At 41.4% G+C, this 24,938-nt stretch overlaps 1 protein-coding gene across 1 annotated transcript in view; it reads right to left on the bottom strand.

Annotated features, from left to right (window-relative positions):
• Positions 1–2,200: 2,200 nt before the first annotated feature.
• pappaa (pregnancy-associated plasma protein A, pappalysin 1a) overlaps positions 2,201–24,938 on the bottom strand; it is a gene marked incomplete at its 3' end in the record, with an annotated part of 56,181 nt that continues 33,443 nt past the window's right edge. The window contains exons 12-23 of the mRNA XM_079475016.1: positions 22,046–22,153; positions 21,534–21,669; positions 21,192–21,405; positions 19,352–19,520; positions 14,410–14,593; positions 13,534–13,735; positions 13,186–13,381; positions 12,765–12,912; positions 12,572–12,687; positions 8,600–8,671; positions 7,839–7,937; positions 2,201–2,305 (exon numbers count right to left, since the gene is read on the bottom strand). Of these exons, the coding sequence (XP_079331142.1) occupies positions 2,201–2,305; positions 7,839–7,937; positions 8,600–8,671; positions 12,572–12,687; positions 12,765–12,912; positions 13,186–13,381; positions 13,534–13,735; positions 14,410–14,593; positions 19,352–19,520; positions 21,192–21,405; positions 21,534–21,669; positions 22,046–22,153 (1,749 nt within the window). The remainder of the gene's footprint in view (positions 2,306–7,838; positions 7,938–8,599; positions 8,672–12,571; positions 12,688–12,764; positions 12,913–13,185; positions 13,382–13,533; positions 13,736–14,409; positions 14,594–19,351; positions 19,521–21,191; positions 21,406–21,533; positions 21,670–22,045; positions 22,154–24,938) is intronic.

Here is a 24,938-nt window from a genome sequence, read left to right as displayed (position 1 = left end):
GCTCAACTTTTTCTCCGGCGTTAGACCGACAGGTAGAGATGTTCTGAACAACATGAGGTTTTGGCATCACTCCTCAACATCTCTTTCACGTGGGCCGATGGCATTGTGTGTTTTTCGCAAGCCTCAGAGGATGCCAACATCCGTACGGCCGGTCAGATGTGCAGTTTGTGAAATTTAAGGCCTCGGGGAAGAGGTTCGATGGAGTTCACAGTTAGTAGCCAAATATCAGAGTGAAAATATTTTGTAGGGGTTTTTTTGTCCATTAAGTATAATGAGTACAGTTTTTTATTATGATTTTGTATACACACACACACACACACACACATATATATATATATATTTATATATATATATATATATCAAGTCCTTGTGGTTATTCTGAAGCGGCCTGTTTGTTTTCAACGCGAGCTGATGAGAGAAATGTTTTTTGGCAGCTCTGGGACATCGGCGATTGTGCCCAAAGCATTTTAAGTTAAGTTTGGAAGGGGCCAGAAACACTAAAAGGTGGTCAAAAAGTTGGCACATGGACGATAATACACGTAAAGAAAAGTGTTTCTGACTGGCAATAAATTCACTGAGATCATGAAACTTTCTCTGATGTTAGATTGACGCTTTTACAATACACTGTTCCCGTTAAACCCGCTCACCACACAAACCTCTCATCATCATTTCATTCCGTCACATTACTGATAGAAATCTAGACATTTTAAAAGACCTTCTGTCATTATTTACTCACTCTCATGTCACTTTTTTCATACAACAGGGGCATTCATAGCGAGCATGACTGTCAATAATGAGATTTCAATTCTTTAAATCTCATCTGCGTCTCAGATGTTTCTCCTGGGGAAAAGAGCCCCACAAATGTGTCTGTCATTAGAGTTTGAGAAGCGATGTCAACAGTGTCTCAAACTGGCTCAGATTTGTCTTGTCTGCCATCAAAAGCCAATCTTATTGAAGATCTCAATATGAACTCGAACATTTCTCATCACGTTTACTCAAATCCAGATGATTTGACCTCAACAATCTACATTTATTTTAAACCTCTTCATGTGCTTACACAATTACACTCATTTGTCAGTTTGAAAAGAAACGTCTGAGACCAAGTTGAGCCTTAAATGAGAATCCTGTGACAGTCGTGATGGCAATTTACCGTTGATGTAAGGAAAAGAGATGTATAAAGTATCTCAAGGCTGAGTGAATGATGACAGAACGTTTCATTTAAACTTCCTCTACATTCAGGAGTTTGTGTTGATATAGCATACAATCATTAGCATGATGATTTATGTCGGATCAGAGGTGTCGGAGGTTCAGTCGGATCGGAGGTAAGTGTTTAGGCAGACGATCATCGAGCTCCTTCACTATTGATTCGTGCTGTCTGTTGTTTGACTAAATAGCAGCGATCGTAGCAGCAACAACAGCAGCCGCGCTAATGTCCACCATTCCTCTCGGGTCAGAATGCTCTTTGCCCGTTTTCAGGTTTGAAACACACCGTACGCGAGTATGAGCGCGAACGTGTCTGATTCGAATAAAACTGAATCGTGTCTGAACGCAAGAACACGATTCACATCTGGCGTAACGACACACACATGAACTCTTCAGGCGTCTTGAGCACATGCTAAGTATGTTGGACAGGACGGTGTTCCTTCATTTGCATGCGTTTGCATACTTGGCATGAAGTGTGTTTCTGTCTGTTATGATCCGTCTCCGTATCGTCCCTCATCCGTGCTCCACAACATTCAGCAGGAGACGGGACGAGCAGACCACAACACTCTCCGTCCCTCTGGAAAGACAACAATCACCTAAAAACACAAAACTCAAGTGTTTGGAGCGGGCGTTTCTTTTGGCAACTCTTCTGCTCTCTGTCATCATGTTTTTTTTGTTGTTGAGATTTTTCTTTTTTCTGCCTTTGATCTTCATGCGAAAAAGAAAAGACAAACTGCATTGAACAGAAGCGTTCTCTCTCTCTCTCTCTCTCTCTTTCTCTCTGTGGGCGCAGGGCGAGTGATTCTGGAGCGTTCACATGCTTCATGTTTTTCAGGGGGGACAGGGGTTGGGGAGAGAATCTTCACCCACTTTGGTCCTTCCCGGGGGGTCCGGATGAGTGAGAAGCAGGTACATTTGAGTTTGGAAATGATGAAGAGCGATGATGTAAGAGGTACACCTGTGAAGCAGCAGCAGCAGAATGTGTCGTGATGACGTCTCAACCCAGCGAGTGCAGGTGATCCTCTTTCCGGTTCTCCAAGGCGTCAGGGTCCCGACAGGAGCAGTCTTCCCGGATATCACAGGACATGGGGAAGGGGATGACCTGGAAGGAGAGGAGAAACACAAGATGGCTTAATGTTAAACACAACTCAACTATCAGACACTGTCAACGGATTGGAAGGGATTGAAAGATCATTTGAACGATGTCTGACACTTGACGTCACAGAGTCCAGCTGCAGCCATGTGGCGTCCCCTCGAGGACTCAGCTGCTTCTCACGGTCGCTCAAAAGTGAGACCATATGTGCTGAGGAGAATGAAGTCATCATGATGTGAAATAATCCACCGTTTACTGGTGTGATACTTATCAAATCTGCACGACTGCACAATGAACCTGCACTAAAACCCATTCAATCGTTTGACCATTTGTCTTTATTTCGTGTTTCTTAAAGCACCTACATAAGCTGATTTTTTCCTTTTGCTTCTGAAGCTCTCGATCAGGCCATGGCAACGGGACAGTGGGTGGTAAATTTGATGTGGTTTCCTTTGCCCTTGACCTCTGGGGTGGCTGGCCCAGCTGTCACATATGGGGCTCATCGAGGGCAGCCCGAGGGCGTCTGGAAATGTCAGCGTGGGGTAGAGGCCAGTTCAGCGCACATGAAAGCTCTCTGACAGGGCATGTACGTCATGGCCCGTGACCCCCCGCTTCTGAATGCCTGTGTCAGACTGCGGCTGAGGGAAAAAAGTATGAGGACCGGACCGTTCCACAGCACAGCCAGCGCCTAATGTTGGTCTACACCGGGGCTCAAAAAGACCATGCCATAGGTTTTCAGAGAAGCAAGGATAATCTGTCTGCCTTGGAAGAGGTCCTTGGGAACTCTTCATGTGCTTACGTTGAGTTTCTATCAATAAAGATGCCAGGTACCATCATCACTTTCAGCGATAGGAGAATCCTGCTTTCACAAAACTCTCACCCTCATGCTTTTCCAGCCTCCTCTTTATCCTGCACGGCTGGCACTTCATCTCTTTTGTTCCCCTTAACAGCCAGGATTAAAGCTAAGTATCTGGAAACTGAAAAGCTCATTGGGAGATGAGGTTTTATGGCCATAAACATTGCGTGGCAAGTCTGACATATGGTGTTAATTATGACTTATAAAAAGGTAAGAGAAGCATGTTTTCTGCCCGCCACAATCACAGGCTGGAGGACTTTCCCAGCTCTGCTTTACTGTTTTGGCAGGGAAATGAGTGTTAGGAATGCAAACAAGAATCTAATGGATCCAGGTTTGCCCTCACATGTCTTAAAAAGCCATTGAGACGCCGTGCTTGCTTGTTCAGCTTGTTCAGACTCGTTGACTTCATCCTATTTTTTATAATGCTACGATGCATAATGGAATATCATATATAGATGAATGTAATGTATAATCAATATCACATAGAGATATTATATGTTAAATATATCTCCTATAGAAAAATAACAAATATAGACAAATATCGTGTATAAAAGAATATAACGTATAGATCTATTTTAATTATAGAAAAATATATCCCCTATAGAACAATAACATATATGGAGGAATATCACGTATAGAAGAATAAAACGTATAGATCTATATCACGTACAGATAAATATATTCTATAGATCAACAAAACATATAGATGAATATTACACATAGAAGAATATAACGTATAGATCTATATCACTTATCCATAAATATATCTCCTATAGGTCAATTAAAACAGCTTCTCTCCCACCTCGACAGCTTATAATTAAAAAAGAACTTTAAACACATCCCAGCTTCTTCTAAAGACCAATTCCTCCTGAAGAGAGGTGAAGGGGTGGATTCTCTCTCTCTCTCTCTCTCTCTCTCTGTGTCCAGCAGCCTAATGCCAACAGCTTGTAATGATTAGTGAAGCATCCCTCACTGACCTTACATGCAGTTCCACTCACACCTTCAAAGTCTCAGAGAGGAACAATAGCCAACCAGTCATCAACAACACCTTAATACACAAATCTGTCTGAGAACATGGAGCTGGGATAAAATGAGCACGGCAGGGGGAAATAAGACCCATGAGCAGCAGGGAAGTGTCCCGGGTTTAGTGAGACTAAACAACATGGAAACACGGCCAGAGCTTGGCTGATTCACTCTTAATATCTTGAGATTCAAGGGTTCGTGTGTCCGTTTATTTCCTCATTAAGTGTAAGTTCATTTTTACAGTTATGATAGGGTCTTAACCAAGTAGGATTCTTCAGCAAAAACACATTTACATGTTGTGGCTGCTACCAATGTTATTAAAACACTCTCTTCCCTGCATGATCTGCTTCTATTTACATTCAAGCAACTTTTGTCTATACAAGCAGAGATGTCAAACTCAGGTCTCTGCCATAATGGTTTGAAGCCTCGTGCTTCACGGCACGTCCTGCCTTCATGTCAGTGTGGGCGAGTTAAAGCTATTAAAAATGATGAAAAACGTGATGTGCGGCAGACAAACAGCTCTTTCATTTAGTCGACGCTGCTCCCAAAACATTTCAGCTGTTTTCTGGTTCCCCATCTGTTCTGGATGTCCATGAAAATGAGGTGGTGAGGTCACAAATGTTCTGAATAAAAGTATTTTGTCAGGATGACTAGAAGCTAATTTCGAGGGATAATAAAGGGTCTCATGCTATCTGGCGCGCCTATCTCAAGCAAACACTCAGAGAGAAGTTAAGAAGATCATAACCAGTCCGACTGCATCTTATCCGAGCACTAATGCATGAACAGCACTCATCTGAGCTCAACTTGTGTTTGTGGACCTGACTGGGAAATGTATGAATGAGTTTGGGAAGTTCATTGAGAAAAGATAAAGTGAGGAAAATATAGGACACATTGAGAACAAAAAGACATCGTGATACTGATGGAAGTATGAATGAATGATAACCATCATCTTCCTTTACAAATAAAGACGTGTCCTCTTAGTAAGCTACATAAAAATGTACAGTTTATTTCCATAATGTTCTTAAAGTGCTATATTGTCACGCATACATTTTGTACTTAATATACTGAAAATATAGTTTTTGTACGTCTATATCCTGTTGTCTTAAAACAGCACAGTTGAGTGCACGAAGATCTTCTGAAGTTCTCTCAAAGTGATAATTCACCCAAAAGTGAAATGTCATTATGTTATTAAATTATGTAATTCCATTTTTGTGTTTCGGGACATCGTTGACTGCCATAGTAGGAAGAATTATATGAAGGTCAAAGGTGCCAGAGATCTCTTTGTTTTCCTAAATGCTTAAAAATATCTCATTATGTATTCAACAAAACAACTAAAGTACAATGTTTTTTCCTACCATGGTAATGGATGATGTCCCAGAACTGAAAAGTACTAACATTCTTCAAAATATCTTTCTCTGTGTACATCAGAACAAAGACATTTATACAGATTCAACCTGAGGGTAGGGTGACCACCCGTCCCGCTTTGCATTGTACCGCACAGCATTTTAACCCCTTGTCCCGCACGTCATATTGAGAAAACGTCCCACATTTTCATGAGTCTGGTAGTTTTTAGTTGTCACGTTAAGAAACATTCTTTAACCCGAAACGCACATGAGATGCATTTGCGCCAGTGTTTACACACCAGTGTTCAACCAGCTCATACAAACACAACTATGTTTTAAAGGCCGACTTTTATTCACTTTATGAGAAGACGATAGGAATTTCAGTCATCGGGAGGCTGTGACGTCTGTCAGTAGATGGGGTGGCGATCCTCACGTGTCAACTTGCCAGATAAAAACTCACTAAAACATTGTACACCGTGTGGCTTTGAAACCGTGTTTAGACTATAGGTTGTGGTTAGCTAATTCAAATAAATGATTTGCAAATAATGAAATGCATTATTTAACAATAATACATTTTAAAAGAGAAACTCATTTTCATTATTTGTTGGTTTTTTATTCTCTTTTTTAGAAGATCTTTAAAGTGTAAAACATGATGACCCCACGTCTGATCAGTACTCAAAATTTAAAGAGACAGTACACCTTAAATTGATATCGCCATAGAAATGGTTTTATGTTATATATATATATATATATATATCATTTATATATGCCTTAATTATGTTGTCGTTGGAATGGACTAAATAGTTTATCATTTATACAAGCTACAAGGTAGAAAAAATATATAAAAGTTTGTCATTACGTTATTAAATCCCAGTTTCATGGTACCTTTCAGTGGTGTCCCACATTGTCCCACACAAATGGATTACCTGTCCCACATTTGGTTTGTTGGGTGGTGAGTAAACGATGACACATTTTTCAACTATCCCTTGAAGCCTTTTCTAAAACACGGCTAATTCCAGACTGAAGAGGTTTTGCACAGGCCGGGTTAGTGTCATATATTTTCTCATGGGGACGTGAGGCGATTCTGGTATCAGTTACCGCTCGCCCGGCCACTCGCACTTAATCTGTTTGTTGTTTTCCTGACTCAAGGTAAATCCCGGAGGTTTAAAAAGGTTTCTGCAATACGTCAAGTTTTCTATGCCGTACTGCTGAGCATGCACTGTGTTTAGAAAGGCCGATCCTGGCACCACAGCATACAGAAGAGTAAGCAAAAAAGTTTTACTACACAACGTGTCACGAGTGATGACGCATCTTTAACTAAACTTATACCCAGCGATACTGTTATAAACAAGCAGAAAGTGTGGTGCTCACGGCAGGATTTATCTGGTCTGCCAGCGCTGTGACATACTATCAGGCTCCAACAGTCTGGCGAACAATTTAACCGTCTATCAACAACGGCACACGCTCAACTTCAGCGAACATGTCTGTCTGCTCAATGATGATGACCTCGCAATCCTCAAACACAACGCTCTTGCAGACAAAATGAAATGAATCGTGGCCATTCGCGCACTCGAGCTCTGAACGTCTGCCAAGTATTTTCCACAATGACGGTGCGAAAGAAGAGAAGAGGTCTAAGCCGCATGGAGACGTCAACTTTCCACCGTCTTCAAACTAACAGACTCAACCACACAAACATCACACTTCACTATCTCTTTCTTTTTTAAGAACAACAACACATTTCGCGATTTCCTTGATTCTGGGGCTTTTTTGTGCTGTGAACACCAAAGAAAATTACAGGATGTGAAATAATCTGCATTAACATCAATTGCAGTCATAGATATATCGCTGTTATCTGTAACTTTCACCCCAAACATAAAGGTTACTTATTATTTAAGTGTGTCGTAGTGAAATGACATCACACCGACGTTTCCCACAAAATCGTACATGAAAGCTTGAATGGTTTCATCGGACGCATGTGCTGGTTCAAAGTTAGCTTCCGGTCTATGATTGATTAATTTACATAAATATTTTATTGTAAATCAAACGTAAATTGAAACAACTTAACAGTTATAGATTCTTTGTGGAAGTTTAGTTTGGATCAAATGATGTTTGTTTATGTCATTGCCGCTGAAACCGGTTTACAAGTTTTGATCGCTGACTTTTATGTATTTGCACAGTCAATCATTTTTGGTTTATAAAACAAGTTATGGGGCTTTCAACCGTTCTACAAAGGGATAATTCACACAAAATGATTCAAATGTAATAAACGTCAGAAATGCATGATGGATACATCAATCCTTAACCGTGCGAAGGTGTTCGATACCTTTTTAGTCTTGACGGTGGAATGGCAGCAGTCTCCTCCATCGTAGTTGCAGTAAGCTCTGTTGTTGATGGCATCGCAGTAGTTATCACCCATGAATGGCTGCGATGAGAAAGAAAACTTTCGATTTAAACTAAACAATCAGAAGCATCAATAATATCATCAATAATATATGTGTACAAGAATCTTCCAGGTGACATCGATGACCAGCAGATATATGGTGTGTTCCACAGGTCATATTTTAGTTTCATCCAAATTTACAAACTTATGCACAAATGGGAATAACGCAAAGTACATTTGTGAACAAAGCAAAGTTTACATCTTGAATCCTGTATCATTGTGGAAAACAGATGTTACTGGTGTTAAGTATTATGTTTGGTAAATGTGTCCATCGAACTTTGTTGATGTGAGCACATTCTTCTTAAGTGATTTTCTGGCCTCTTTTTCATCTGAGGATTTTCATTTTTTACAAACTCACACAATGACTGTATTATTTCTCACAGACGTGCGTCTCATTCCCTTCAGGACAGGAGACGAGTCTGAGCATGTGTGTGTAAATGTGGAAGCGTCTGCGGCAAACACAGTGAAAGAACGGACAGAGACATAAAGAGAGCAGCCGTTTCGATGACATCATCATGACATCAATGTAACTCTTCATAATCCTTATTTCTCTTCTTGGGCCTCCGTACATTGAGGTCAAGCCAATAGTAATGAAGGCACAGGACGGATTGGACTGGAAGTGGATGGGTGTCCGTGTCTCTTACCTCACATCCTTTAATGCAGTGAAGATCTTCTGGATGAGGATACCACTTCAGACCCATAGTACACACGATGTGCTGTCAAGAGACGTAAAAACGTGAGATTCTCAGAAAGAAAAACAACCACAAAATCAATAGAATCATCATAAAAAACAAGAGCTGATGTACTACTGTCGCTTCATGCTAAACAGTCCCACTGGGAATTTTTGTGTGATTTCTGCCTTGCATCAGCTGATCCTCATGTACCTATAGAAATGTGACACTATCACAGCTTCTGTTTTAAAATTCATTCAGCTAACAGCACCTTATCGCCTTGCTCAGAAGCAAATTACCCCCCTCCATCCCCAACTCCACCTCGCATTCACCATCAGGACTCGACTTTTGTTATTCCTTAATTAAGTCTCAATTACTGTACATCATATCTAAACTGTATGCTCATTGTTAATCATTTTGACTGTAGTGAACCTGACAGAAATACAAACAATGTTACAGTATAGTTTTGGTACTGCTTTTTTTAAATGTGTGTCTGTATCCTCTTAAAAATAATGCAAAACATCTAACGATTTATAATAAAATTAAGGGAAAATGTATTAATTATAATAATTGTTTTGTGATTAATTTGCAGTGAAATGACAATTCAAGGATTTTTTGCGATGCAGAAACATTGTTGTGATTTTGCGTTGTATTAAAACACACTTTTCTTGCATTATAAATGAGAGCGCAATGTGAAGTGTCTGAGAGCAGGTTTTAACGTACAGCTGATGTTCTGTTTACACCAAACAAAAAGAAAAAGGCCAAACCGGAATGTTTTCCTTCGTCTTGTCTCTAGCCAACAAAGTATCTGATCCAAACCCAACGGCTTGCGAAATGGAAGAGTGTTCAAAACATGTGCAGTCACATGAAGAAGTCTTTCCAGCACATTTTTCACACAGTTATGAAGGGATATTAAAGGTGCAGTACAGATGTGTTCATCCATACGTGATGCTGTGACGAAAAGCTTAGGTTTGTTTGACATAACACTGGCTGAAGTTGCGTCTGACCTCCACACACACACACACACATGCCGGGCTTCTCTGGAGCTGCACCAGCCGCTGCAAACTCTGGTATTTTTCATTTAATGACAGTCAGCAAATCAATGTAAAACTGAGAAATAAAGGAGGTGGAAAATGACAGAAAAGCATTGCAGTTTGCTGATGCACAAGCGTGCCGTGGCATAATATGGGAACAGATGTTTTTGGGGGTGAAAACTCATCTTTGTAACATATCTTGCTTAACCTTTATTGAACCTTTTTGTGCATTTTAGCTGCGACTTTTATGTGTAGTGACTGACAGCAGGAATACGGACTGATTATACTGATACATATCAGGGTACGTGTCCGTATCTCACCATTATGTCATCATCGTATCAAGTCTTTATGAAATTACATTGGGCCTCTCGGAGCGCTCCCCAGACCACATTTAGCTCTCAGCACTTTTAATTAAAGGTTTGGGTTATTAATAAGAGGTTAATATTAGCACTCCGCCGTGAACAATCGACTGCCAACAGCATTACGTAAAGACCACGGTGTGCCGAGCATCAGCAGCGTGCTCTGTAATTCCGCTGACGTCAGGAAAGCTAATTAGTGAGAAAATAAGAGAAGATTCATAGTAGGTCAGCAGCGAAACTCGAAACGGGCGATCCGTCAAAATAACAGATTCACGTGGCCAAGTGCCCGAGTCAGCACGAAAAACAACACGGATAATAATAAATGCGTCAAATAAGAGCTGGAAGGATGACGCTGTGAGGGATTTCTGACAGAAATGTGGTTTCTGAAGGTTCTGGTGAGAGCCAACCAAAGGTCAACCCTGGGGTTGTGCAAGACGCTTTCCGCTCCTCCCCTCAGACCACTATTGACACCTCGGCCGGTATATGATGCCCCCCGCAGCGCCGGCCAAGAAACGCGAGCATTAGCATCAGCGAGAGCGTCGATCAGGGGTCGAGGGGGGAGCTAACGGGACGGGTGGTGTCCTTGCGTGGCCAGCAGAAGGGAACAGGTGCTGTGGAATTCAAACAGCATCGATTGACAGCGGGCGACTGAGAGAACAGAACGCCATCGATCTCACCTCATCCAACCCCCCTGGAACATTTCAGCCTCATCGATTCGGCCTCCTCTTCCCCTCGCGTTCTGTCTCCAGATTCAGATTACCGCCCGGTGAAGATCATATCAATTACACAGATCAATCACGAACGCCTTGTTTCAGTTCTCTGCCGAAAACCGCCTGACTTGACACAAATCTAAATTCTCTCGTCTCGCACGTGTCCCACCTCGGCCTCCCGCAGTCATGGTTAAACGTCTGTGGTGCTCCTGACAGGTAAATTTATATCAAGCTGTTCTACTGGTGTCTGTAATTGGCTCATTTTTTTAATTATAGTGATTACAGACGGCGTTTATGACTCGGTCCCCGCCTCGCTGCGGTTCAAACGGGTTCAGAGATTACTGTAATCGCAGCGTTTTGCTCACGCCAGGTAATTGGGAAAGTCATGCATGCCTGAGTTTGTGGCTAATGAACAGTAATGGGATGACGGCGGTCGGCTCCAAAGTTTAAAAACATCACATGTGTTTGCCTAGTAAGCTTAGCATTAAAACGCACCTTCATTACTTCTGCGGGACGGTAAACATGGTAGAGTTGAACAATTATTGTTGCCTATTACTGGGCCTTATACGACCATATCATATTCATTTCAACGACATAAACAAACGTTGTGTGGCCCAAACTTCACCTCCGGTAGGCTACCGCAAAGAATCTATAAATGTTAAATAGTTTACTACTTTTAATAAACAATAAAATATTCATATAAATTAATATTATTTAAGTCAAGTCAACTTTATTTATATAGCTATTTTTTTTTCACAATGCTCATATTGTCACAAAGCAGCTGTACATTAAATATCAAAATGATATTGACTATAAGCAAAACATAAAGTTAAACAAGTAAAAACTAAAAAGGTGAAAACACAAAAGACAGACACACACCAATTCAAACACACCCACATACAAAACACTCCACGCACACACAATATACACACGTACTAACACACATAGACACACACACAAATGCACACACACACGGTTGTGCAGACACACGCGCACATCATGGAGAAGCACACATAGACACACACATGCACACACACACACGGTTGTGCAGACACACGCGCACATCATGGAGAAGCACACATAGACACACACATGCACACACACACACGGTTGTGCAGACACACGCGCACATCATGGAGAAGCACACATAGACACACACATGCACACACACACACGGTTGTGCAGACACACGCGCACATCATGGAGAAGCACACATAGACACACACACACACAAGCACACACACACACGGTTGTGCAGACACACACGCACACATACGCACATCACGGAGAAGCACACATTTAAGATAAAGGAGAGAAAAAAAAACAGGTCAAATATATCAAATTCCTATATGTAAGATCAATTAAGTAAAACTTAAAAATTATAAAAATTTATATTTAACTGAATACAAAATAAATGGTTGTATAACCAGCCAGTAACCAAACGCAGACCGGATTTTAATTTCAGCCAAGCGCCTGCATCTGGTGAAACCTTCTATAATTTAAAATAAACATCGTAGCTATGGAAGCTATTATATGTTTTTATATTGAATATTGATGTTTAAATTGAGGTATTTTTATAACGTTTAATTTTATATAAACATTTAGCAAATGTTTTGTGTTTTTGTTCTTTTATATTATTTATTTTCTATGGCTTAAATCATTTTATTTCAGCTCTTCTTTATTTATTTTTAGGTAAAATTTAAGTAAAAGGATTAGACGTGCCACTGCATTTATTTACGCTTTGGTGATGCATTTCTTGTAGACGACCTCTCGGACACATGCATCATACTCAATGATATTAAGTGATCTCTGAGGAAGAGCGTATGAGTAAGGAACACACACCTTGACTTTGGGAGGGTTCATCCAGTGATGATCCAGAACTGTGCTGGCCGTCACGTTGCTCGGCAGGATCACCACATCATTGTTACTGTCCCTGCATGACAGCTCACACTCTTCCCCTGACACAACCAGACAGGCAGTGAGTATTGAATAAAAATAAAGCACCGAGGTGAGCTTAAGTATTGAGAAATCTCACCTATGCCGTATCCCCTCCTGCAGCTGATGCGGATGCTGGGATGCAGGTTCTGAGGTAGAGAGCACTGACCCTTCAGCTGCGGGCACAAGCGGAAGCTTCCGGTCCAGTTTCCGTCCTTCCGGCAGCGTATGACGTTTGTGGTGAGCCCCTGTGGCAAGAGAAAGACACATTTTACATTTACATCTTATGCATTTGGCAGACGCTTTTATGACCTTGGCACCACGCTCCAACCACTGAGCTACAGGAAAGACACGCTTGATGTCATCCGTCATCTGACAGCCAATAAACACCAACATTTAACATTGACGTGATATTGAAAGGGACGGTTCACCCAAATATATCAATGTAAATCTGGATGTGGCTCCTCCTTCAGTGCAACGCGAAAGAGGATATTTTGAGAAATGTAAAAGCACAGACAGACCCGTTTGCATGATGGAGGATGTCTCAGCGTGTGGTTCGCCCCATTGCAGTGGATCCAGCAGGTGCTGTCAAACTTGAAGCCATCTGTGCACTGATACATGCCGTGAAAGACGGACGGAGGAGGCGGACAGGTGACTGGTTCACACGAACCCTTTAGCCAGCGGCCATCTTCTGTACACTGACGCTTAAAGGCTCTCCTGCAACGAAAGACCGGTCATTAACACAAACACAGCTCATGTCAATTCATATTTCATTTGTAATCGAAGACTTCTGTAAAGGTTTAAATGGACGTTCGGCCACAAAACATGCAAACATAGGGGCTGATTCGTGATTTTTCGGGTGTGCAGACCTCTTTGGCTTGTTGGCCACGTGGTATCCAGGTCTGCATTTGTATTTGCACAGGGTTCCCACTTTAAGCCCTGTGTCATTGCAGCGTTTGGTCTGAAGCATGGCGTTGGGCACGGGAGGCGGCGACGGACAGCGCAGCTCGCACAAAGCCTCCGGGAACGACCACAGACCATCCTCCATACACGTCAGACTGTTGTTAGTGCCTGTTATTAGAACACGAAATCAAAGCGTGAACGCTCGTCTTTTACTCCATATTTGTTAGTTTATAAATATCATTCCCAAAATCATTTTATTAGGATTAATATTTAAATCTATTGAGTATCCCTTATTTACAACTTACTGTAGTACGCCTGTTGTTTACTAAATTTAACTTAAAACCACAAGATACTATAGAATATATACTTTGCAGCCGTAAAATTACTATAATACTACAGCATGTCGGCGGCGGTACACTCTTAAAAAAAAGGTGCTTCAATAGGTTCTTGGATGATATAGATCCATAAATTTCCACAGAGAACCTTTAACCTCTGACGGTTCTTTGTGGCGAAATATGGTTCTTCAGATTATATAAAGGTAAGAAAGTGGTTCAAAGAACCTTTGACTGAATGGCTCCTTGTGGAACCGAAAGTGGTTCTTTTATGGCATCTCTGTGAACAACCTTTCAAGCACCTTTGTTTTTAAGAGTGTAGTTCGAGTTCGATTCCCGTCTTGACAGTCCTTTGCCGAACCCGCTCTCTCATAAAAGCCCCTGAAACAAAAAAAATACCATAGAGCCTCCTACGGTTTACTATAGTAAATCCTTAAATATTTGACAGGATGCGACGCATGATGAGCCCTTGTTCACTTCAAAGCATTGAGATGTTTTGGGGTATCTTACCCACGAGCTGAGCGGGCTCTTTGCATTGAAATGAGCTCTTCTTGCCATACGTGGTGCCTTCTGGGAAGTCAAAGTGGGCGGGGTGAACGTGGTATTTATCCGGCAGGCCGCAGTCCACCGGCTCACATGAAACTTGCTTGTTCCATTTCCTATCAGCACAGGTTATAGTCACGGTCGAGTCCGTCTGGAGAGAAAAGACGTCGACGAGACACATACAAAAGAGTTTATTAAAGGGATACTTCAACCAAAAATGAAAATTCTGTCATTGTTTACACATCCTCAGGTTGTTCCAGACCTGGATAAACAAGGGAAGATATTTCAGTGAGCAAACAGATCTCATCCTTCATTGACTCCCATAGTATTGATTTGAGGGATGTAAAATCTGCTCCTGACATTCTTCCAAATATCTTCTTCCTTTGTGTTCAGCCGAACGAAGACATTTGTACAGGTGTGGGACAATCTGAGGGCGAGTCACGCCACTAATGTAACCACGACGAAGAGTAAAATCTTAAACTATTCAAATGATGAATTTGATGAATACTTATACTGAATTATATTAAATAGATTTAAGTCTATAAAGTGGGCAGCGTTTGATCTTATGAGAACAATGTGTGTCATTGAGATGTCACATTTTGTGAGAAATGTTTTTTTCTTAAAATAGCACTCAAACGTCCTGACATTGTTCTGTCGTATCTCATCTCGTGTACCCGAAGCTTATCTCATGGAATCTGACTTTAATAAACCCCAGCCGTTGAAACACTTTTCTGTTTGCAAATAAGAAATGCGATTCAAATGTGACAAAACAGCCGTATTCTGCTTCTCTTTCCCATATTGGCCATTTCATGCATGGAGACAAAGAGCTCTTGAAGAGAACGTGGTCAAGATTAAAGCTTCAAGAGGAGAATATTGATCATTTGAGTTCAAGTTTCTAATCATCAGTAAGATGAAATATTACACTAATAAACGGACATCTCTACCCGTAAAACCAATCTCTTTAACATACTTCCCCTAGACATCAGTGAGATTAAATAGAGAGCGCAAGGAAACGCAGAGAGTTTCGAGATGTCAGTTTCAGAAAATATGTCACGTGTCAAACTGAGCTCAGATTTGTCAAGTCAAAAGTCAATATTATTGTATATTATCTCAACATGAAATTCATCTCATTGGAGGGAAATAAGCCGCTGTAATGTAGAACTATGACACAATGAGTTACTGTAACAATAACATTCATCATGAAACACCGAAGATGTGTTTGGTTACGACGGCAGAGGAGACAGCTGTGCTTTATTGATGTTATTGATAAACTCTGGCATATTTCCTTCCCGTTATGTACGTTTCAGTCTTTTAGCGTATTATCTGATACGCCATACCAATATCTCCTTACGCACTCATAAGTCACTTCTTCCTTTCTTTCTATAAGACAAAATGTGCATTCCACATACTAAAGCAGATCGATCTGTTTGGAATATCTGCCAAGAATTCCCGAAACGTTCTGGGCTGAAAGGTCACCGGTATAAAAGACAGAAGAGGAAATGCGCCCGCACAGGCATCAGACCAACCACAACACCATATCTCCCCATGGGTTAAAACATGACTTTATCAATATCACTGTACATGACATCCGGCATGAAAGCATGCGTGCCGTTGACACACTCGCGTGTTCACATGATCCGCTCGTAATGTATCTAAGAGTCCTTCAGAAGAAGATCCAGTGACTGCTGGAGGGTGAATGTCAGGAAGCGGGATCGGACCGCTGAAATTTGTAAGATAGTGTTCTGTAATGACACACATGTACAGTCGTAAACACCCAAACATGCACGTAAAACACACACAAAACAATGGGACACTGGCATTAAACGTGCAGCTGGAGACAGCGACTGAGACCAGAGGGGTTGTTGGATTTCATTCATTTCATTTACTGATTGTGTTGTATTTCAAATCTGAAGTCTAAAGGCAATTGCCAACAAATACCAACACACACAGAAAGGAGCTTTAGAGAATATTGGGAAACAAATGCTGTGCTCAAACTGCCCCGAAACCACAGACAAGCCAGAAATATTGATCAACCGAAAGAGATCTGTATGAAGAAATGATCCAAAATATATCCTCAACGTTATGAAACTCTTATAAGCAGCAACCGAAAACATTTGTTGGAGCTACAAGAGGATCAACAAGTTCATGTTTCCAGTCTGCTCTATGAAGAACTACATGATTCCCAAAACAAATGTTGTCAAATTGTGTTTGTATATAATCGTGACATTGATAAATATCAGATCACATTTAATGAGTGATCGATGGCTTGTAGCTACTGTAAGCCGTATGCGGGATGAAACGTGTCACGGGTCCCTGCGAGTCGCTCCGCTGGCCTCCATTGGTTATCCATCAAACATCGGAGTGCTGTGTTTGCATTTAACAAACAAAGACACACACATACACAAATCATTTTAGCAATAGTATCATCTCAGGCTGATTTCCTGGAAGCTGTGTGATACGGCAAACTTTCTATTGAAGCTCAACAAGATGCAACTCGACTCTATTGTCCTTGTAGCAGACATATGCTGTACTGACTCCACAAATGAAGAAATCAAACGAGAGGGTGTGATCGCATCGCCGAGAGCAACGCTCGATCAAAGTGTTAGATCACTGAATAGACAACCTCAGCTTTAAAGAGGACAGATCGTGAGAAACTGGATGTTCCTGAAGAAAAGCCTCATGTAATATTCCAGTCTATATCAGAAAATCCATAAAACATGATGAATGTACCTGAAAAGCAACGCTTCTTAGGATATTCTGACTTGTATTTAGAGAATTTAGAAGTCTTTTGTAAGTCTGTTTTGTCTTTGTTGCTTGTAGAAATGTATCTCGGGACACACCATCATACAAATAAAAACACTGTCCATCAAAACTTATTTATCTTTATAGTTAATGCTGTTCAGATGAATGGTGATTTACAACAAAATAAACAACAACACAAAATTAACAACAAAATAAAGTGATTTTTGAGTAACTGTGTCCTGTACCGATGGAATAAAACTGTTGAAAGGTAGGTTTTGAAACATGGTAGCTGGTTTGTGCTGGTCCTAAACCAGCTCATGACCATCTTAAACCAGCTCATGACCAGGTTAAACCAGCACATGACCAGGTTAAACCAGCACATGACCATCTTAATCCAGCACATGACCATCTTAAACCAGCACATGACAAGCTTAAACCAGCTCATGACCAGGTTAAACCAGCACATGACCATCTTAAACCAGCTCATGACCAGGTTAAACCAGCACATGACCAGGTTAAACCAGCACATGACCATCTTAAACCAGCACATGACCATCTTAATCCAGCACATGACAAGCTTAAACCAGCACATGACCAGGTTAAACCAGCACATGACCATCTTAAACCAGCACATGACCATCTTAATCCAGCACATGACCATCTTAAACCAGCACATGACCATCTTAAACCAGCTCATGACCAGGTTAAACCAGCACATGACCAGGTTAAACCAGCACATGACCATCTTAAACCAGCACATGACCATCTTAATCCAGCACATGACAAGCTTAAACCAGCACATGACCAGGTTAAACCAGCACATGACCATCTTAAACCAGCACATGACCATCTTAATCCAGCACATGACCATCTTAAACCAGCACATGACCAGGTTAAACCAGCACATGACCATCTTAAACCAGCACATGACAAGCTTAAACCAGCACATGACAAGCTTAAACCAGCACATGACAAGCTTAAACCAGCACATGACAAGCTTAAATCAGCTCATGACCAGGTTAAACCAGCACATGACCATCTTAAACCAGCACATGACCATCTTAATCCAGCACATGACCATCTTAAACCAGCACATGACCAGGTTAAACCAGCACATGACCATCTTAAACCAGCACATGACAAGCTTAAACCAGCACATGACAAGCTTAAACCAGCACATGACCATCTTAAACCAGCTCATGACCAGGTTAAACCAGCACATGACCAGGTTAAACCAGCACATGACCATCTTAACCCAGCTCATGACCAGGTTAAACCAGCACATGACCATCTTAAACCAGCTCATGACCAGGTTAAACCAGCTCATGACCAGGTTAAACCAGCACATGACCATCTTAAACCAGCTCATGACCAGGTTAAACCAGCACATGACCATCTTAAACCAGCTCATGACCAGGTTAAACCAGCTCATGATCAGGTTAAACCAGCTCATGACCATCTTAAACCAGCACATGACCAGGTTAAACCAGCACATGACCATCTTAAACCAGCACATGACCATCTTAAACCAGCACATGACAAGCTTAAACCAGCACATGACCAGGTTAAACCAGCTCATGACCAGGTTAAACCAGCTCATGACCAGGTTAAACCAGCTCATGACCATCTTAAACCAGCACATGACCAGGTTAAACCAGCAGATGACCATCTTAAACCAGCTCATGACCAGGTTAAACCAGCACATGACCAGGTTAAACCAGCTCATGACCAGGATAAACCAGCTCATGACCATCTTAAACCAGCACATGACAAGCTTAAACCAGCTCATGACCAGGTTAAACCAGCTCATGACCAGGTTAAACCAGCACATGACAAGCTTAAACCAGCTCATGACCAGGTTAAACCAGCACATGACAAGCTTAAACCAGCTCATGACCATCTTAAACCAGCACATGACAAGCTTAAACCAGCACATGACCATCTTAAACCAGCACATGACCAGGTTAAACCAGCTCATGACCATCTTAAACCAGCACATGACCATCTTAAACCAGCTCGTGACAAAATTAGTTTTTTCCCCCATTATTTATTGTTGGGACTACGTTACTGTATCTTTTAAGGTTAGTTCACCTAAAAGAAGGTTGTTTATTTTAGAAATGTCTCAAGGGTTTTGTGTTCATCCAGTGAAAGTCAGTGTGTTGAGTACCTGACTCTTGATGATGTCATCGTCCCTGTGGATCTGCAGGACATAGCCGCTGTTGCATGTGACGGTGCAGCGTGCTCCGTTGAAATATTCGCCGTCGCTGCACTTCACCTCGGCATTCCGGATCAATGGCTCCTGGCAATCGATGGCTTCACAGGAATAATGGACACAGCTGAGAGAGAGGGAGACAGAGAGAGAGAGAGAGAGAGAGAGAGGGTTTTGAGTGGCATTCAAACACACTACAGCCATCCTAATGTGACGTGATTCTAGTCTTATACAATATAAAAACAACACTCATTTGTTATGGTAATTTTCCCATTGTAGTTTCTAAATTTCTGATTCACACATAATTTTATATGCTTTGAATAGTTCAGGGGCAATAAGTTAAGTTTTCTTTAGGTGCAAGGGCCTGAATTCAGTTTTGAAAGCACGCCATTCAGAAACAACAGAAATATCTGTGAGAAAGATTGACACATTGAGATATGATGTCTCCTGAGCAATGGATGAGCATCATCCTCTATGGAGAACACTACATGTCACACCTAACTTCAGCGACACACACACACTCGCTCTCTCTCTCCACGATCATCCTGTCATTTCTCTTCATTAGACTGTGAGCTAGATTATATATATAGATGTTATAAATGTGTTTCTGTTTCCAGCACTGGATCTAAACAAACAAGAGTTCCTAACAGCAACCAAAAGTCTCATTCAATCTAAAGCTCAAGGTGGTAAACGAGTTCAACGGCGTGTTTTGGATTATGCTGAACCATCTTTTGGTCTCAAACGTTTCAAACATTTGTAACATGTTCTTTGTTACATACAGAGTAATTAATGTGGTCGAATGAACGATGCAAGACGAACTGAACACAGAAGAAGAAACAGCGAGTGGCAGGAAAAAGAAACCTCGGGTGAAGTGGATTTGTAAACGCAGAGTTGGCATTTTCGACTCATAGCTGAGCAACTAGAATCCTGGCAGATCTGGCCGCAGCTCTCTTCTGTACGCATGCGAGAAATGAAGAAATGCGGCTTTAAGTTTCAGTCACACGCGGGTGGACGTGAAAAGAAGCTTCTGTCCTGCACTTGGAAACCATCTCAATGTTTTATGCCATCTTGATGCTCTATTATTGTGTACTTTTGGTTCAAGCATGACGAGATGTGACGTACAATAAACTGTCAATAATCCAAAACTATATGAAACAATGTTATTCATTAAATGTGGTTTATCTGACCTCGTAATAATTGTGAGGCTATATACAAAAACATGATTGTTATGATTCATACACCCATTATTACTTTGTGACTAAAAACATAAAAATGTCTATATTCTTGTATCCCACAAGAAACGATTACATGATGCTTTTGCTTCACCGCTGTTAATATCTGCCCTCGTTTACTGTTATTGCATTCTATACGCGTCTGAGCCAAAACCTAATGCCAATGCAGTGAGAGCAGGATTAAAACACATTCAACTCCTGCTGAAGTGGCATACAGTCCTGAAAAAAGTAGAGAGAACATAAACCCCAGCCATGTTAATGGCCCCCGTTGTTAACAACACTGGGAATTGGGGACGTGGTGTTTTGTAGATGGGGCAGTATTACGGGAAACATTTTGCTGGCGGTCAAAGGCCTCCACAGACTATTCCACACAAGACACAAAGTCCTGAGGCCAGAATATGAGGTGTGTGTGTGTCTATTTGGTGGATGCTTTTATTCCGAACGCACTGTATTTGTGTTAAATGAGAATCAAAAACAAAACATTTCGTGTTTGAGAAAGAAATGTGGGCAGGTGTCATGTTTAAAAAAACATCATCAGATGATGTGTGATGAAACAGACCGCTCACCTTTGACCCATGGGATTGTAGATTTCATTGCTCTGGCAGCCGCTGATGGTTATGGGGTCAAAGAACTGGAATGTGCGAAGGCCGACGCCGGAGATGGCCACCAGGTCCGAGCGGAACATGAGCAGGATGGCTTTGGTGTGGTAGAAGGCCGCGCTGAGGTCGTGATTCACCGGGATCACCAGCGGATTGGAACGACAGCTCAGACGCCAGTCACCTGAATGTTTCAGAGATGGACGGACAGACGCATCATGAAACGAGCAGTTTAATAACATCAAACGAAGATTCCAAAGCTGGCTTCAGTTAAAAAACGAAACTATTGGTTACACAATCAGCGGCTCTCACCTAAGCTGTGAACGGCCTCTTTGGTGTCGATGAGTTGGATGGTGATGTTGCATTGGGTTTGGTCGATGTAGCTCGTTCCATCTGCAGCTAAATGGATGATGACGGCCGCCGCGACCATAGGGTGAGAGAAATATGCCTGTAGGAGATCAGATCACATGTGTTGTGGATCACTTCATCAAATTGAGCAATTTGACAGACAGATCTTTAATCCCAACATGCTTAGTTATTGAAAATTGGTAAGAACACTGAAGCTTGTAAATGTGACAAGCTCAGCTGTTATTTTAAGCTCATGGTTGGGTCAAATATGGACATTTAACCCAATTATCCATATTTGACCGTGAACGATTTTGAGACTTTTCGATGCATTTACACAACAGTACATCAAAGAGAAGCCAGTCGAAGTGTTTTTAACATAACCCAATGAAAAGGATTGAATGATACTGACGTTTGTCAAAGAGCTTATCTTCTGATCTCAAGTCACAAAGGTCAGATGAAGGACATTGAAATCTCACCTTCAGCCAGTATTGAGGATACCAGGTGATGCCCTGAGCCTCACGACACGGAAACCAGGCGTACTGAGAAACTCCATCAGACAAATCAAACACTTTGGACTGACACGTCTGTAACAGAAAACATACGACAAATCCATTTTTCCAAACTTCTTTTCTTACTTCATTTATCAGGAACATGTCACAAAATATCACTTCTTTAAACTAAGATAATCCTACACCTCTGATGTTAAGAATGAGTAATTAGTTTGTTTTGTTTTAAATAGATTTCTTTCATCATTTATTCATCTCATGTCATATCAAACCTGTATGAGTTTCGTTCTTCCGCAGAACACAAAAGAAGACATTTTGAAGAATGTTGATGATCAAACAACCCCATTGACTTCTCAACATTTCTCAAAAAATCTTCTTTCGTGTTCCACTGAAGAAAGACTCACAAACAGGTCTACAAACACACAAGGGTGAATAAATGATGGCAGAATTTGTATTCTTGGGTGAACTGTCCCATAAAGACTCTTAAAAAAAAACAACATCAACCCTGAATTGATTTTATTAAACCTCACCGAGCTCATCAAAAGATGATTACGCACCATGACATTCGTCAAGGACATGGTGTTTCTCCTGATGGTATGAAATATGATATATGTAATGAGAGACAGCATGGAAAGTACACGGAGCAAAGCGTAGTATCAGAGCGAGAGATCTGTTGATGTGTTCGGTATAATATGCTCCATCAAGGGAACAAGCTACTCTTGCACTTCCAAGCAGCGCGACCGCAGGTGGCTTTTAGTGGAAATTCTAAAACCAAGTTGACAAACTCCTCTGCCGGTGTGAGACACAGAAGACATGAGAAAGCTCCCAAAACTCAACGTATTTGATGAGGACAAAATAACCGTTCTCAGGAGCCGCTACCTATCGGCGGGTGGTGGAAGTCTCCCGGCGGACACATAGCGGGCCGATGACATCAGTGTTATACCATAAGCCCAGCAGCCCAGCGTGAGGGGTGAAATAAACCAATAAAACCAATGATCTACAGCGTTTTGACTCAAACCACCGGTTTCTGGAATGTGAGCACGGGCAGTAAAATGCAAAAGCCATGGATGTTTTTAATCCAGATGAAACGTTTTTCGTGCTGCGACCTTGATGAAGATCTCACGGCGTTGGACGAGTGCTCGCGACCGCAGAAAAAGCCTGCCCACCGAAATTTGTCATTCTAGTTTTTCCTCGAATGCGGGCGACTGGATGTCACTGGACGTTTGGATGTGAAGTTCATCATAAGCAAATAACCTTGAGCGTTCACTCCTGAAAACAAAGCCCGGGATGGTTTGAAGATTGCGTCCAAAAGCTAACGCAGACCAGCTGTGTGGCGTTCATGTGGACCCCCGCACACTACAACACACACATACACAGAAACACAGCCAACGGCGAGAGTTTGTTTGTAAATCACCGCTCCAGATAAAAGACAAATGGACATGAATCTTTGCGAGGTCTCCGTGTCAAGACGTGCGATAAACCCCCATACAGACAGACCGTATCTAATGTAGCAAATAATCACGCTTGTCATTTTGTTTTGTGAAACAAATGAGAAAAAACGAGTCTAGGACCAGATATGGAGCGCAGAATATATATTTTTTTACATAATAAAAGTCTGGTCCGTGGGCTTGATTCAGGTCAGTGGATGTAAACTTCTCGCAGGGGAACCCATGTGCCAAAAAAATGCTCATTCAGGAACATCTGCACGACCTGGAAGAGATTCAGACGCTGGGTCGAGGTCACGAGCATCAACACAGAGGCTTCAATGAAACAAAAAACTGAAATAGTTCACCCCAACTCTCATGTCATGTCAAACCTGTGAGAGTTCTTTCTTTCGCAGAACACAAAAGAAGATATTTTGAAGAACCAACACTGAACTCCATTGACCTCCATTGTATGAACACAATTTCTTCAAATATCTTCTTTTGTGTTACACTGAAGAAAGAGTCACATACACATTTACAAACTATACAGTAAATGATGACCGATTTTTTTGTGTGGCTATTTTAAGCAATGAGCATTGCATTATTTTATTTGGATAACATCTAGTTTACTAAAAAGAATCAATGAATCAATATAATACATCAATTCAGAGATTCATCTGTCGTTCAGCACAGTGACCTTTCTTCTTTCAGTCGTCTCTGTTTTTCAGCCTGAAGTCTTTAAACTCTATTGTTGTTAAATGACTTTTCTCTGCATAAACAGAAAGCTTCAAGAGAGAAACTGTTTCTTATTTGGAATATATATGCGAATCTGTTTGTTTATTTTCCCTGTCCGTGTTGGATAAACTTGAACTTGTTTTTCCGGCAAAACCGGGACAAACAAGACAGGGATTTGCCAACTAACGCGGCATCTGTGAGATATTTGCGCGACCTTAGCGAGATTCACATCACCACACGACATGAAGAAAGTTTGTTGTGTGAGGTAACGTTCTCTAAACTTAAAGACATGCAGACAGACTCGAAGATGTTTGAATGTTTTAAAATGCGATCTTCTCATTCAGATGGCTTTCAGAGAGCACTGGCTCCTCCACATCACTACACAGCTCTGTTTCTTCAGACGTTCCTGACGTGTTAACAGTCAACAATGTACATGAAGGTTCGTTTAAAGTCTCTTATGGGTAAACCGGATGATCCATGATCATAACTGAAGACTTTAGACATAAAGAATGAGAGCTGATAAATGTGTCTGTCAGTAGAGTTTGAGAGGAGATGTCAGCGATGTGTCAAGTCTGCAATGAAAAGTCAAAGATCTCAATTTGAACTGTAGTCCAGATGATTTGACCTCTACAATCTACATTCAAGGTCTCTAAAACGCTCCTGCTGGTCTTCGAAAAACCGAGCTTCCACATTCTCCAGAGTGC

This window comes from Barbatula barbatula, assembly GCF_947034865.1.
Source record: "Barbatula barbatula genome assembly, chromosome: 2".
NCBI classification, from domain to species: Eukaryota; Metazoa; Chordata; class Actinopteri; order Cypriniformes; family Nemacheilidae; genus Barbatula; species Barbatula barbatula.
The sequence above is the reverse complement of the archived record's forward strand: the minus strand, read 5'-3'. Positions and strand labels throughout refer to the sequence as shown.